This window comes from Gracilinanus agilis, chromosome 3 (assembly GCF_016433145.1).
Source record: "Gracilinanus agilis isolate LMUSP501 chromosome 3, AgileGrace, whole genome shotgun sequence".
NCBI lineage: Eukaryota > Metazoa > Chordata > Mammalia > Didelphimorphia > Didelphidae > Gracilinanus > Gracilinanus agilis.
Window position 1 is genome coordinate 157,346,688 of NC_058132.1, and position 14,424 is coordinate 157,361,111.

The 14,424-nt window shown below is 37.1% G+C and overlaps 1 protein-coding gene across 2 annotated transcripts in view; it reads right to left on the reverse strand.

Moving 5' to 3' along the window:
• APLP2 (amyloid beta precursor like protein 2) overlaps positions 1–14,424 on the reverse strand; it is a 97,696-nt gene that overhangs the window by 13,571 nt on the left and 69,701 nt on the right. For both annotated transcript variants that reach the window (XM_044668326.1, XM_044668327.1), the window contains exons 4-9: positions 9,717–9,829; positions 8,220–8,410; positions 7,364–7,605; positions 5,803–5,970; positions 2,115–2,245; positions 1,165–1,239 (exon numbers count right to left, since the gene is read on the reverse strand). In XM_044668326.1, coding sequence (XP_044524261.1) covers positions 1,165–1,239; positions 2,115–2,245; positions 5,803–5,970; positions 7,364–7,605; positions 8,220–8,410; positions 9,717–9,829 — 920 coding nt within the window. The remainder of the gene's footprint in view (positions 1–1,164; positions 1,240–2,114; positions 2,246–5,802; positions 5,971–7,363; positions 7,606–8,219; positions 8,411–9,716; positions 9,830–14,424) is intronic.

Consider the following 14,424-nt stretch of genomic DNA (forward strand, 5'->3'; position numbering starts at 1 on the left):
GGATAATTGGCAAGAACCTATAGCTGGTCAGGTTCAAAATGCAATTTTGAGGTGCTGACTATTTTCTCCATGAAAAACTCATTGATGCACACAAGAATGAGAATTCTTTGATTTATGAGCATATCATGATCTAAACCACTGACCCAGATCTATACACAAGAAATAAAGACATAGCTAAATTGCTAAATATCTAAAATATCTATTGTAAAAGTGAAATTTGGGAGATGTCATATTTAAGTATATATATGTATTTTCTGGACACGGGGAAATTATCAAACTACATTTCCCATGGTCCAACGGGTTTCCGGTTCCGGTTCTTTGGGCGTGGGGAGGCCTACGTCTCCACGCAGAGAAGAGTTTAAATCTCCTGGGTTAGGAGGGAGTGGCTCTCTTGGCTAGCAGGCTCGGGGAGAGACAAGAGGTAACAAAATGGAGGCGGCAATTTTGAATTCTTACAAGCGCGTGGTCTAATAACTTTATCTATCAGCATGGCTTTAATTAAAATACTAATTTATATTATTATACCAGCCTTTATTATTTTTCACATTTATACTATAGATATTATATATAGATATCTAAAATAAAAGGTCTTGAAATGATAAAATAATTCTGCTCTTAATATATCAATCATTTAAGATGATTATATTAATCAACTCATATGAAATCTTCAATAAATATGATATAGAATAATAACCTCCTTTTGTCTAGATATTCTTTTGATTTCAAATAGAAGAATGCTTTGCTACTGATGCTTAAGGGCTATCTTCTTTGAAAGCTGGAAATCAAGTTTATCAGGAGTTTTCTATCTTTTCAACAGATAAGGAAAAAAATAAAATTAAATTCTGTTAGAAAAAGCTATAGTCTAAAACTCTGAATGCCAAAAGATATCTGGTAGAAAAGCAAAACAATGCAGAAAGCCCTTAAGCACCTCTTGTTACTAGCTAGAAAATCTGAAGGAGAGTTTAGTTTCTTCCTAACAGAAGTGAGGTGGTCAGGGTCACACCTGAAAGGTTAAGACACCCAACGTGCAAGCACCTGAAAATTCTTAATATGAGCTCTCCAACTAAGAAGTATCCCATTTCCTCATTCCCCTGGGTTTGACTATAAACACATTCTCAAGCAGAAGAACGAAGTATTTTTTTAAACCAGTCTGGTTACTCTTACCTGAATTAGAGTCTGTCTTTCTGCCTTGGGAAGGTTCTTAGCTTGATGCTCAGCTTCTTCCCATTCCTTCTTTACCTGGAAGGTACAACATCAAGGAACATTCTTTCTCTTTCTCTCCCCTCCCCTAGAGGTTGTATTTTTTTTCCTCCAACATTTGGAGAACTCTGTAAGGGATACCAGTAGGCAAAGGTTCCCACCATATTTTCTACTGGTTATTTCAAATGAGTCTGATGGACTAGGCCCCTTCCACCAATGTTAACAATGTATGGGAATAATTCTGCTAAGGCTTTTGAAGAAAAGTGTTCACTTTAGAGTATTCCCATGTATCCACAACCTAATCTCACATTCCTGTTTCCCTCATCCACAGATTACACTCAGCTGACCATTTTAGACTGAGCTATCTACTTTCTGAATATGAAAAAGGTTGGAGTAAAACCTAAATGTAGGTTGGTGCACAACTTTAAACGGCTAGTTTTATTGGTCTTTTAAATTAGAACTGTGTCTCTGTTTTTTAAAAGCACTTCTAGGGATGACTTTTTTATGTAAAAAACTATATACAAGTAAATTGTGTCATATAACTGATTGTAAAGATCAATGATATTTTGCTGCATTTGTAGAACTAGTACCTGAAAATGGTCTTATGCCTGAGACAAGAAAAGAAAAGGGTTTATTAACTATGGTTAACTAAAAGTGTAATTAATTTTTTAAAACAAATTTTAAAAAGCAAAAATATTTTTTAAATGTGTTGGATATGAGAAAAGTAGTACAAAAGAAAAAGTTTATTTATGGTACTGAGGGCTGTGGATTTCAGTATCCTCTTTTGAAAAAAGTAGGGGAAAGGGGAGGGTCCCAGATTAGATAGCTTCTAAGGATATACTACCAGGTTTTGGATTTAAAATTTTGTTGCTAGAGCATTAAATTGTGATAAAAATGGCAAAGCCCTTGCTTACTCTGTCCATGCGATTACGATGCCGAATTTCCAGCTGCTCCTTAGCCTTCTGGAATCGAGCATGCTCATTGTCATCTGCAGAGGTCTCAAAATACACATCAACATCATTGGTTGGCAGAGGAGTTGGAGGAACTGAAACAAAATTAGAAGGAAGGATCTGGAATCAAGATCTGCTGTTAAAAGTGTCTGCTCCTCTGCTATTGGGAGAAATGGAAGCTTAGGACCTGCAAAATTGACTTAAATTGTCTTAAGTTATGCTAAGGAGTACAGTTTCTGTTGACTGCCAAGACTTCACTTTATTATATTGCAACCAGCAATCTTCCACACAGAAATGTTAATCAACTATATCAGTTCAAGTTAGTACAGAAATTTAGTATTATATCATCCAGATATCTAGGATATTTTCAGCAACAACAAGGCTCCAGTTCATGAGTGAAGAAGAAAAGATTCATTTATTCTCTATCCCTTCTCCCAGAATTTCTTGTAATCTTAAATTGTTAACCACTAATTCAAATGTTCTCTTCACCAAAGGTACAATCTAAACCAAGATGGATCTTGAGGGTAATGTTGTGACCCTTTGAAAACCAACAAATGAATATACATTTGATTTTTAAATTTATGCAGGACTGAATGTTCTGGCTTCATTTCTCCTTCTGGTCTCCACCTTCTTTTGTTTCTTTTTTCATTACCTCCTTCAGAAGACAGGCAAGGTAAGAAAGAAGAGTTCAGCTTAAGGAGGCCAAACTATGTTCTTGTTTTATAGGTTTTGTGAGGACAGAAGGTAAAACAATTAACTAAAAATTAAGTGCTATGTATTGCTTATAAGCACCCATATTGCTTATAGACACCAATAGTTACTAAGAGCATGAAAAATTAAGCTGCCATATTGTTCAAAGACAGGAGACAATGATTTAAAGTTGCATTTGAACTTATAAACTCATAAATCTGATTAGCATCCCCTGGCCATTAAGTAGGAAACAAAATATGTTAAAAAATGAAAACTTTCTTTACTACATTAACTATTACCAACCCCAGGAAAATAGATATGCACAGTTGATTCTGCCAACATGCTAAGAATCAATGAAAGAAATTGTTCTTGTCATTTCCCTGAGATTTCACAAGTTAGGAAGAATGGCTCTCAATTTGCTAATAACATAATTAATAATTATGTAATGCACATAAAGTTAAACTTAAGATAAATGCCAAGAATGTATATAATGACATATTCACAAAACCTCTAGCCAACCTCTGAGACGTTATAGGAATAAAGCAACTAAGTGACAAACACTTATTCCAAATTCATGTACACAAACTTAACAAGCTGGTACAAAAGTTTTTCTGTACTTTGTCAGGGCAAATCTTTTTCTAAATAATCCTTTTCTTTTTCAATATAATCCTATGTTGAAGATTAGCTGATTCAAATGCTAAAAATACTCATCATAAACTTTTAAATGAGAATAAGTGATCTGGATCATTATTCTTCTAAAGACATGTATTATAGAATAGACAATGGTATAATGCCATATACATCAATTTAACTGGAAATATAATGTACAAAATCCTACTACTCCTATTAACTCAAGTCTTAATCAGGAAGCTAAGCATATAACGCAAAGGTTTATATAGTAATAGGTGAAAGGACTGGAAGGTACTTCACAGTGGCTTTCTAGTCTAACCCTTCATTTTACACATGAGTAAACTGGTGAAACTGGGCAACTTTAAATGAATAAATGACAGTATAGAAACATATAAGCTGCTGCCACCAACCATCCCTGACTTATATTAATTATATAATACTTGGCAAGTAACATTTCTTGAGCCTCAGTTTTCTAAGGTACAAGATGGAAATAACAGGCTGTTGGGAAAATCAAATAGGAGGAGTGGCCCAGTGACTCAGTAGATAAAGCCAGGCCTAGATACAGGAGGTCTTGGATTAAAATCTGGCCTCATACGCTTCCTAGCTATGTGACCCAGGGCAAGTCATTTAACCCCAATTGCCTAGCCCTTGTTGCTCTTTTGCCTTGAAACCAATACTTAGTATCAATTCAAAAACAGAAGGTAAGGGTTTAAGAAAAAAGGCAAATGGGAAGGCATTAAAAAAATTAATATAAGGTGCTTTACAGTTTACAAAGCATAATTCTCACAATTGTGGAAAGTAGGTGGCACAATTATTATCCACAATGTATGGATGAGGGAAAATTCAAAGGTGCTCTAGCCATGTTTACACAGATGGGCAATAGTATTTAAACATAGGAGGTCTCTTCTCTTGTTCCCGAGTTCAACGCTTGTCTACTAGTATGCATCTCCCCTCTATGTAAAAAACACCAAGTAATCATCAAGTACTATGTTAGGTGACTGTTAATTCAACTTCTGTTCAAGCCAAAAATGACCTGTTGAAAAATGGCTACACATACACACACACACACACATGCACACACTGGCATAATTCATCTCTACTAGGGATAACAATTTTATTGATGGAATAATTTTTAGAGTCTTGAATAAATTATTCCAACCTCATCACCCCACATGAATGCCTTGGACTGGTATTACTACCTCCATTTCAAGAAAGATATACCTTAATGGGTTCTTACAATCTACTTTCATTATAGTATATAGTCTCAATTCAATCCCAAGTCCCAGCTAGAAATAAGTTCTAAATACCAAATTCCCCAAAGCTATCAGTTCTATTCCATACTTGCCCACTATCAGCCTATTAAAAAAAAAAAAGTCACATGTATGAAGCTGGAAGAAAAAAACAGTCCAATTATAAGCTGCATTTCAAAATCCCCCAAAACACAAAAGGCTTTTAAAGGATGCTTACTGGAACTTTAAATGAAGGTGTTAAATTAGGTATTTTTTTAAATTATGAAGAGTAGAAAGAATGTTATATTTGATTAAAAGCTATCAGAAGTTAGAATTAAACTCTTGAGAGCAAATTCTAGGATCAAGTAGCATTAGTCATTCTAATGAATTCCAGAGCGCACATCAGAATGGCCTATTCATAACAACTGCAAGTAAGAGACAGAAGTCTAACAAAAGGAGTGTCACTTAAGACACTTGTGGGAAAGGAAAGTGATCTTCTTACCCCTATCTATAAAAGGGCCATCATCAGCTATGATACCTTCAAGTTGTCATTACAATTATTTTTTTAGTTTTTACAGGGGATTCTTCCCAATGTACCTGCCAAGAACCACAGGAACCTGGTAATATCAACCCTAGTAATGTCAACATTTAAGTATGGGCAGTGATACCTCCAACACTGGCATGTCTTGATTTCATGGTTTTCCAAGTTGTTACCTTAGTCTCCAGACACATTCCAACTAATGAGAGAACCAACACAACCAAGTCCTGAGTCTGCAAACCAAAATACTAAAAACAAATCTCCAGAAGGCTAGAGCCATACCGGGGAATATACCATATATCACCACCAGTACAATCAGACAAAGAATGGACACATGGAGAAACTGGTTCTTGCAACTGTCAAAAGGAAAGTGAAGTCTAAAATCTAGGAAGCACAGAGATGAGAAAACAAAATAACAAAACAAAACAAGAAAACAACAGCCAACATCAGAGTCAGCGGGGCACGCTACACAGATGTGGTCACAGGGACTGGCCAGAGAAGAAGAGACAGAACGCTGGACAGGACAGTGGCTTGCTGCACAGAGCCAGCTTGAGGCAGGACTTACTCATCGTTTTACACACAGCCATACAATAGTCCTCAGACTCAAAATTGTTCCTGTTGCCTCCGCAGCCGCCATATATAAAGCGCACGCATTTTCCCTTGGAGAGGTCGAAGTACCAGCGGGGCATCACGGCCCGGCAGGGCCCTGTCATCGCTTCCTGGGAGCAGACAGCTGTGTGGAGATGGGTTAGAATGTCAGCAGGGAAGAGGCAGCAGCTTCAAATGCTTTTAACACGCTACAGACCAGCAGCACTAGGTAAGGTTAATGTAGTATGATACGCAAAGCCAGGAAGTATCAAAACTGGAGAATGAGTGGCAAGCACTTAATCAGTTACTTGACTGCTCACAACCTCAAAGGGTTCCTAATTTAATAAGGTAAGCAACTATCAAGAAATTGCAAGTTAAAAGACATTTGCGCTAGATGATGCCTGTGGTAACATTATGAACAGATGGCGGTAAGTGCAACATGCAGCTAGAAGTCTGGTGTCTTCCATATCTCTACTTCCCTAAGAAAAGATACTTAACTATATCCTAGTTACTCTCCAAGTATGGCTGTCTTTGTTTTTGAGTTCTCCACTGCACTCTAATATTCAACCTTCTCCAGTTAGAGGAAATTATCTTATCTTTAGCATGCTGCTATTAAACCTATCATATAATTTTTACCAAGGGATTAAAAATTTTGCCCGGAACCTATAGTATGCAGGTAAATTAATTCTGCAATGAATATTCTCTTTCAATGGAAATGTAGTTGTATAAACTATATCAAACTGCTTAACCTCTTGAGGAAGGGGAAGAGCAAAGAGGGAAAGAATTTAGAAATCAAATTTTCAAAAAAAATTGCTAAAAATTATTTATATGCAATTAGGAATAAAATATTATTGAAAAATTAAAAAAAACGAAATGTAGCTATGGCCATTGACAACAATCAACAATTTTGTGGGGGTGTTGGTGGTGGAGAGAAGCAAAAGGAACTTTTTGAAAAACTTCCTCCAACTCAGATGGTATTACAATATATTTGTAAAATAGATAGAAATATAGTTATCTTTGTCTATTGATATAGCTATATACCTTTATATCTATATGTAGTATGGAGAATGGAGAAAGGAACTTTCCATTTAGGTCAAATGTGGAAGATGGTATTAGTATGTTTAACATATGCCTAACATATAGTTATTAAAGCAGACTACCTTGCCTCTGGTTTTCTAGCAAAAGGAACCAAGAAGTCTTTAAAAAACCAAACTATTCCAATTGGTGGTAAGGCCTTAAGTATGCCTATATTCTGTTCTATAATTAAATCCCAAGAAAGAAAATTGCTTGTGATTCAAGCTAGCCCCTCTCTCACTAGATGTGTCAGCTGCTAGGGGCATCCTGCCAAGAAAACAGCCTACCAACTGTCCCAAATGCGACTACCGATGCCGCAGACCATTCATTTCACCTTCAGTGCATACAACAACTATTCTTTAATTTCTGATTTACACAGTAACATTTAAGTAGTAAGAAAAAGAAGATCCAATTTTATACAAATTTAGTTGATTGATCCTATCCACAGACAAGCCAGGAATTACCTTTAACATCATGAGTTATTTCCTTCTCAGAGAGAGTCCCATCACTGCTAGGTTCAGTTGGAGTTTCTTCAACATAGCCATCTACTTTGTAGTTGTTATCATAGTAATAATCACGATCTTCTACCACTTCTTCTTCTTCCTCTTCCTCTTCCTCTTCTTCTTCTTCTTCATCCCTTTCTTCCTCATCATCTTCCACAACTGCTGCTGTGAAGTCTTCTAAATCTGCCTCAGTAGGAAATTCACTGTAAGATCACAATTAAAAATGAAGGTTAAGGGGGCAGCTGGGTAGCTCAGTGGATTGAGAGTCAGGCCTAGAGACGGGAGGTCCTAGGTTCAAACCCGACCTCAGACACTTCCCAGCTCTGTGACCCTGGGCAAGTCCTTGACCCCCCACTGCCCACCCTTACCACTCTTCCACCTAGGAGCCAATACACAGAAGTTAAGGGTTTAAAAAAAAATGAGGGTTAATTTTAATTCCACTAAACCTACCCCAGTGACTCTGAGCCCTCTTCAACTTTCAAATAAAGGTTTCAACTGTCAAAACTTGGTGATATGGCTGGAACAGTATAAATATTAATAGTCACTAAGGTTCTCCATGACTAGATCCTATTAAAATGGATTAGGAATCTAAGACTATTTCACTTAGCTACTTCAGGAAGGGACCAATGTGGCCTCTGCATTCCCCTTCTAGAAATTTGTCCCTTTTAAAAGTGGTGTGCGTGCGTGCGTGCGTGCGTGCGTGCGTGCGTGCGTGCGTGCGTGCGTGCGTGCGTGCGTGTGTGTGTGTGTGTGTGTGTGTACACACATGCACACTGGTCAACAAAATGAAAGTGTTCTATGTTCGGAAAGACATTACCTTTTATAAATGTCATAGTCTTCATCTTCTTCTTCATCTTCATCCTCATCCTCCTCTTCCTCTTTTGAGGTAATGGATTCAATTACTTTTGTTTGGGGACAGCACACATACTCGGTGCCATGAAACTGGTCCAGCCCACAGGGTAGTAGCATGCCATAACTATACAAGGTCATTCCCTGAGACATACATGCCTAGAAAATAGAGACAAACATAGTTGAACAGACTTTAGAGTAAATAGGTCTCAAACATTTCCCTTTATCTATCACTTCACTACATAAAAATGCTTTATGAATAACCATATTATATCAATATCTAAAATTGTAGAGTTAGAAGGACCTTGGATATAGACCATCTAAGTCCAAAGTCTAACCTGCTTTTTTTTGTCCTTGTTTTTTGAAGATATGAGAAACCTGAGGTCTAGAGAGGTAAAATAGATTTGCCTAAGGTCACTAAGCAATATAGAAGCAGAACTACTACAATTTAAACTCAAATCCTCTAAGTTCAGGACTCTTTCCATTGTGCCTGTTTCTCTGCATTTCCTGAAACACACAATAATTTATATTGTTCTGAACAGGTTAGCATTGAAATATGTATCCTATGCAGAGTGAAGGGAGCAGAATCAGGAGGACATTAAACACAGAGACGGATACACTGTGGTAAAATCAAATGTAATGGACTTCTGTACTAGCAGCAATTCTGTGGGACTTAATGAGAAAAAATGCTATCTACATCCAGAGAAAGAACTGTGGGAGTAGAAACAAAGAAGAAAAACAACTGCTTAATCACATGGGTCAATGGGGATATGATTGGGGATGTAGACTCTAAATGATCATCCTAATGCAAATATCAATAATATGGAAACAGGTCTTGATCAATGACACATGTAAAACTCGGTGGAACTGCGCATTACAGGAGGGGGGTGGGAAGAGAGAGGGAAAGAGCATGAATCTTGTAACCATGTAAAAATACTCTAAATTAATTAATTATATGGATTTTCCCAAATTAAAAAAAAAAAAAGAAAAGAAATATGTATCCTAACACCCACATTCAAGCCCTCCTCCAGCAATCTAAAAGTAAAACTGAACAACTATCATTTAGGGAGATTCACATACTTTGCTATAAATTACTATGGGGTAAACTGACAAGAATCAGATAGCAAAACAGATACAAAAAACATGATTTCCATTGCTACCTAAACAGATACTCTTAACATATGCCTACTGTTAGTGGCTATCACTAGTCAGTTAATAAGCATTTATTAAGGATCTAATATTCGTTTCTTAACTTAAACAACCTATCAATTACAGGTCCAATGTGTGCCCAGTATACCACTAACCAACTCTGTTCACAACAATAACTAAATTTCCACTCTGGTTTTCTAATTAGAATATTCATATCATGATAAAAATATTAAGTACTAAAAAAATAATCAACTAAAGTACAAGATCTTAAGTATTCATATTCCCTACTTAGACCTAGCTTTATATCTTCTTTTACCTCTTTTGTTACAGCATGCCAGTGCTGATGATATTCACACACATCTGTTTTCTCTTTATGGAAAAATTGACACCTCTCTGGAACCAGCAGAACATCACTCACAAACTCACCCACTGGAAAAAGAAACAGGATTATCAGAGGCAATTTTGCTCTTCAGATTTGTTGATGAAAATGATCTATCAAGCAAGCATAAATACACTCAAGGCTATTATAGGAATAATGACTCCTCTATGAGTAATTCACTTAGAAATTACTTTATACTCCACAGCCACCCCAAAATAAACTGGTTTCAAGTAACCTTGCTGGTCTAGCAAAATTTAAATCTCAACCAGCACCTCACAGCAAATAACCATGATAAGCCCCAAATGGATACAAGAACCAAATATGAAAGGTTACATCATAAACTAATTAAAGGAGAAAGAAAAGTTATACTTTTTTTTTTTTTTGTGACTATGGATTGAGAAAGATTTCCTGACCAAATAAGGAAGAGAGAGGGATCATAGAAGAGAAAACAGACAATTTTGAGTTCCGGAAAGCTAATAGCCTCTACACTAACAAGATTAGCACACTAAAACCAAAAAGAAAATGGTGAAATGGGGGAAAGAAATTCTGCAGCAAGTTACTCTGATAAAGGACTGGTACTCAAAATATACAGGGAACTGATTAAAATATCAGGAACAAGAGTTATTCTTCAATAAATAAATGGCCAAAGGATAAAAACATGAAAAGGCAAGTCATGAATAATCACATGAAAAATATCCCAAATCATTAACTAAGAAAAACTGTCAATTAAAACTACTATGAGGTTTTATCATATACCCATTAAACTGTCCAAAATGGCAAAAATGGAAAATGATAAATGTTGGAGGTGATGTAGGAGAAAAAGCATACTTGTGGCAAGAGGAGCAACTTCCTTTACCATTGCAGGTGAACAGCTCTGCAAAATAATGTTGTTGCTGTTTTTTGTTTTTATATTATTTAATTTCCTGCCATTCAATAACAATATACTTTCTTTCCTTCCTACCCACCCCTCGAAAAATAAAGAAAAACATAAACCTTCAAAGAAATATGTATAATCAAGCAAAACAAATCCTCAAATTAGCCAAGCCACACTATCATGCCGCATATCAGTCCTCTGGAATCATGGGATGATCATTACAATGATAGGAGTTCTCATTTCAAAAGTTTGTCTATAAAATGTTGTGGATCAAATTGGCAAAGTTGAGAAAAAAGAGAAAATGACAAGCTGGAGGAGCTATGGGAAAATTGACTCAATGCACTGTTAGTGTTAGCCACAGTTTCCTCAGCTATAAAATGGGGCAACAGCATCTACCTATGTACCTTGAAGGATCAAATTAACTAATAGTTATAATATGCTTAGTGTATAGTGCTTGGTAACATAGTAGGTGTCATATAAATGCTTATCAGCAAAATTTGCCACAGTGATTTTTTTCTGTAATTTTTTCCCCTTCTAATCTTAATAGAACTAGTTTTATTATTTAAAAAATTCATTATTTTATGTAATCAAAATTGTACATTTTATGAACATTTCCCTAATCCATAGATCTGAAAGGTAATTCATTTCTTTAATTTGTTAATGATTTTCCTTATTCAGTGATTAGAACAAGATAAACAGGCGTGGATGGATTTCTATTACATTATTTTTCTCCATAAACTTTCCTATTTCCTTGAAGGCACTAAGATCCTTCCATTCTCCTACTTTCTCAATTGCCTCCCTCTCCTTATCTATAGCTCCATAAGTAAACTAAAATTACCTTCTTCAAAGTTAACAATGATCTTTTTGTGATAATCTTAATTTCAATCTTTTTTAAAAACCATTTTTGCTATATTTTACCCTGTTGATCATTTCTTCCTCCTGGATGCACTCTCCTCCCCAGTCCACCCTCCACATAGTTCTCTCTTGCCTTTCCAATCCTATCTGACAACTTTGTTCCTCTCCTTAGCTGATAATTATCTATATTATGCCCCTAAGTAAGGATGTGCCCCAAGGCCGTCTGTTCTTGGCTTTCTACTTTCTGTGTCCTCTCACATTCAACAACTTCACCAGATCTCAAGGATTCAATTTTCTTCTCAATGCAGAAGACTCTCAAATCCATTCTTAATCCATTTAATTTCTCTCCTGAGGACAAATCCCATAACATGAAATGCCTATTCTACATTTTAAAGTATATATTCTCTACTCAAACCATCCCTCTTCTGAACTTTTCTATTTTGATTGGGAGTGCCATAATCCTTTCTATCACTCAAGTTCTCAACCTAGGCATCATCCTTGATTCCTCACTTTCATTTAACAACATATCCATTCAGTTTTCAAACAACTTCACATTTGACTCTTTCTCAATCAATTCACAGAAATCACTCTCTTAAATTCAGGGTCTAATTCCCAAACTACTGCCTTCTTGCCACAAGCCACTATCCTATCTCAACTAATCCTCCAAAGAGCTGGCAAAGTGATTTTCCTAAAGCATGAACTAAAAAATGTAACTCCAATTAGGTTTACCTAAATCTACTTACTTTAGGACAAAAATTTTTCATTCATATCTAGCTTTTTAAATTTTCTGTTTTTGTATATGTTTTACACTACACCATTAGTACAGTTGTACATGTGTGCAATTAATACATGTATTTATGGGTGAATTTGCAATTTTTAAAAACTGATAGGAGCATGTTATCAAAAATTTTGGCGACAACTGTTGTGAAGAAGTTTACTTAATTATTATTTAGGAGATGTAGCAGCCAGGGCTAGAGAACTCTAAATGGAATGGGGAAGCAGGAAGTGTGGCCTCTCTCTCTGAGACAGACTCCATGGTGGTTGGGACAAGTTGTAATTGACCCTGAGAGACCTCAGAGGAAGTGGAGTTTGTACCCTGATTCCCCGGGATCCTGAAGGAAGACTGTCATCTACTTATGGGAGATTTTGGTAGAGACTATTAATCCCAACCTGAGTTGCAGGTTAACTTGGGCTGGGTCAGCTCCCAGATCTACCCACCTAAAAGAGTATAGCAGGTGGTCCTGGAGGAGCTGCAACATCACTGGAGTGTGTCAGGACTCTGCTGTGAGGATTCCCACTTCAGTCCTGCTATTCTCTGGGCCCTGCCTTGTTTAGGTCTCATTTCAGTGTAGAGAAGCCCCTCCCCTGACCCTGTGGTTTGCCCTTAGTCTGGAAGTGTAGAAACCCCTATTCCCATCCTTTACCATAGTTCCCTTAATTAAATTTGTTACATATTCTTGTCATTTGTTTGCTAGTTTCCACAGGCCCTTGTCTAGATGGTGCAGGGAGACAGTTAGGCTTAACTGTCACTTCTGTCAACAGACATTTTCCTTAGCAGTTAAACCCAGTCTCCCTAACTTGTTTGGTCCCATCTTTTGTCATTCCTGTCTCCCTCACACCCTTCTGAACCCACATATAATATTTAAGTTAACTCCCCTAGTTTTCCCCATAAGACTACTGAAAAGCTAAGAAGCCTTCTCCCAGGCCACAAGCAAAATCTGAAATGAAAGGCTTGATCTTCTGAACATATCAATTTATTAAGCAACATGTACCAAGTGCCTAATAAACAAGAATCATATCCCTTCCTCAGCTGAGGACTATCTTGAATACAGGGGGAAGTCAGAGTTTTATACATAAAAACCAATCAAATAAGACCGATTAAATAAGGGAAATACAATATTAAGTAATATGATTTCTAATTGACCGAAAGAGATGTGACTTTCCAAGTTGGGAGGGGGAAGAGTGAGCAGGTACAGTCCCTGAATTCAGGAAAATTCCACATCTCACAGATATCTGTATACAATCAAAGGAACACGGAAATAATACCTGACTGATCAGTATAGGACCAGTTTTCAGAAAAGGCATAAAGGTTGCTTGAGAAGAGTCCTTACACCAATCTTGAGATATGACTGCATTTCTGGTCAACATAACCTAGGTCCTGGGTTAAGGGTCTCTAAATAGCAGGTACATGTGGTCCAGTTTCCCATCTATTTGGGGCTAAGTTCAAACAATGCAATGAGAGTTTCTCCCAATTCCCTATAATTAAACTTTTCTCACAAGACATAATTTGGATTAGGCCTATAATTGAACAGAAAGAAAACTAAACTAGCTCTCGAACTAAGTCAGAAAATGGAGTCAGTGTGGTTCACTCAATTCTTACAGTTAACTACTGTGTAAATGGAATTAGCTCAAGCCCATTCATAGTTAAAACTCTAGCCACCAGAGATAATGCCATCCCCACCTCCCTTAGTGGGGAGGGGAGATGAGTTACCCACATGTGACAATAAGTAACAAATCAAGAACAAGGGACTGCCCTTTGGGCAGTCCAAATCAGTGTAGAGGCTGCCATTTGTCCACTTGAATTAGAGGTGGACCCACAGGAAGTGACAAGAGACACTATCTCTTCAAGTATGATGGTAACTTCCTGTTGAGGTAGTTCCGGCTTTGAACTTGGTGCTGAAGGATCTTGGCTGAGACCTCAGGCAGCTTCCCCTCTGAACTGTCACATGGGTAAGTTAGGCTGACTTCCTTGGGCCTACCTTGGTGTTTCTAGACTCTCTAGTAGGCTTATAGCCTCTCTGATTGCTAAGGCCTTGTGGCTTGTAGCCTAGTTTAATTAGCCTTTTAACCCTCTCTCCATCTGGGCCTCTGCTGGCCTGGGCCAGCCCCTCTCCCCCCTCCCCCTCTCCCCTCCCC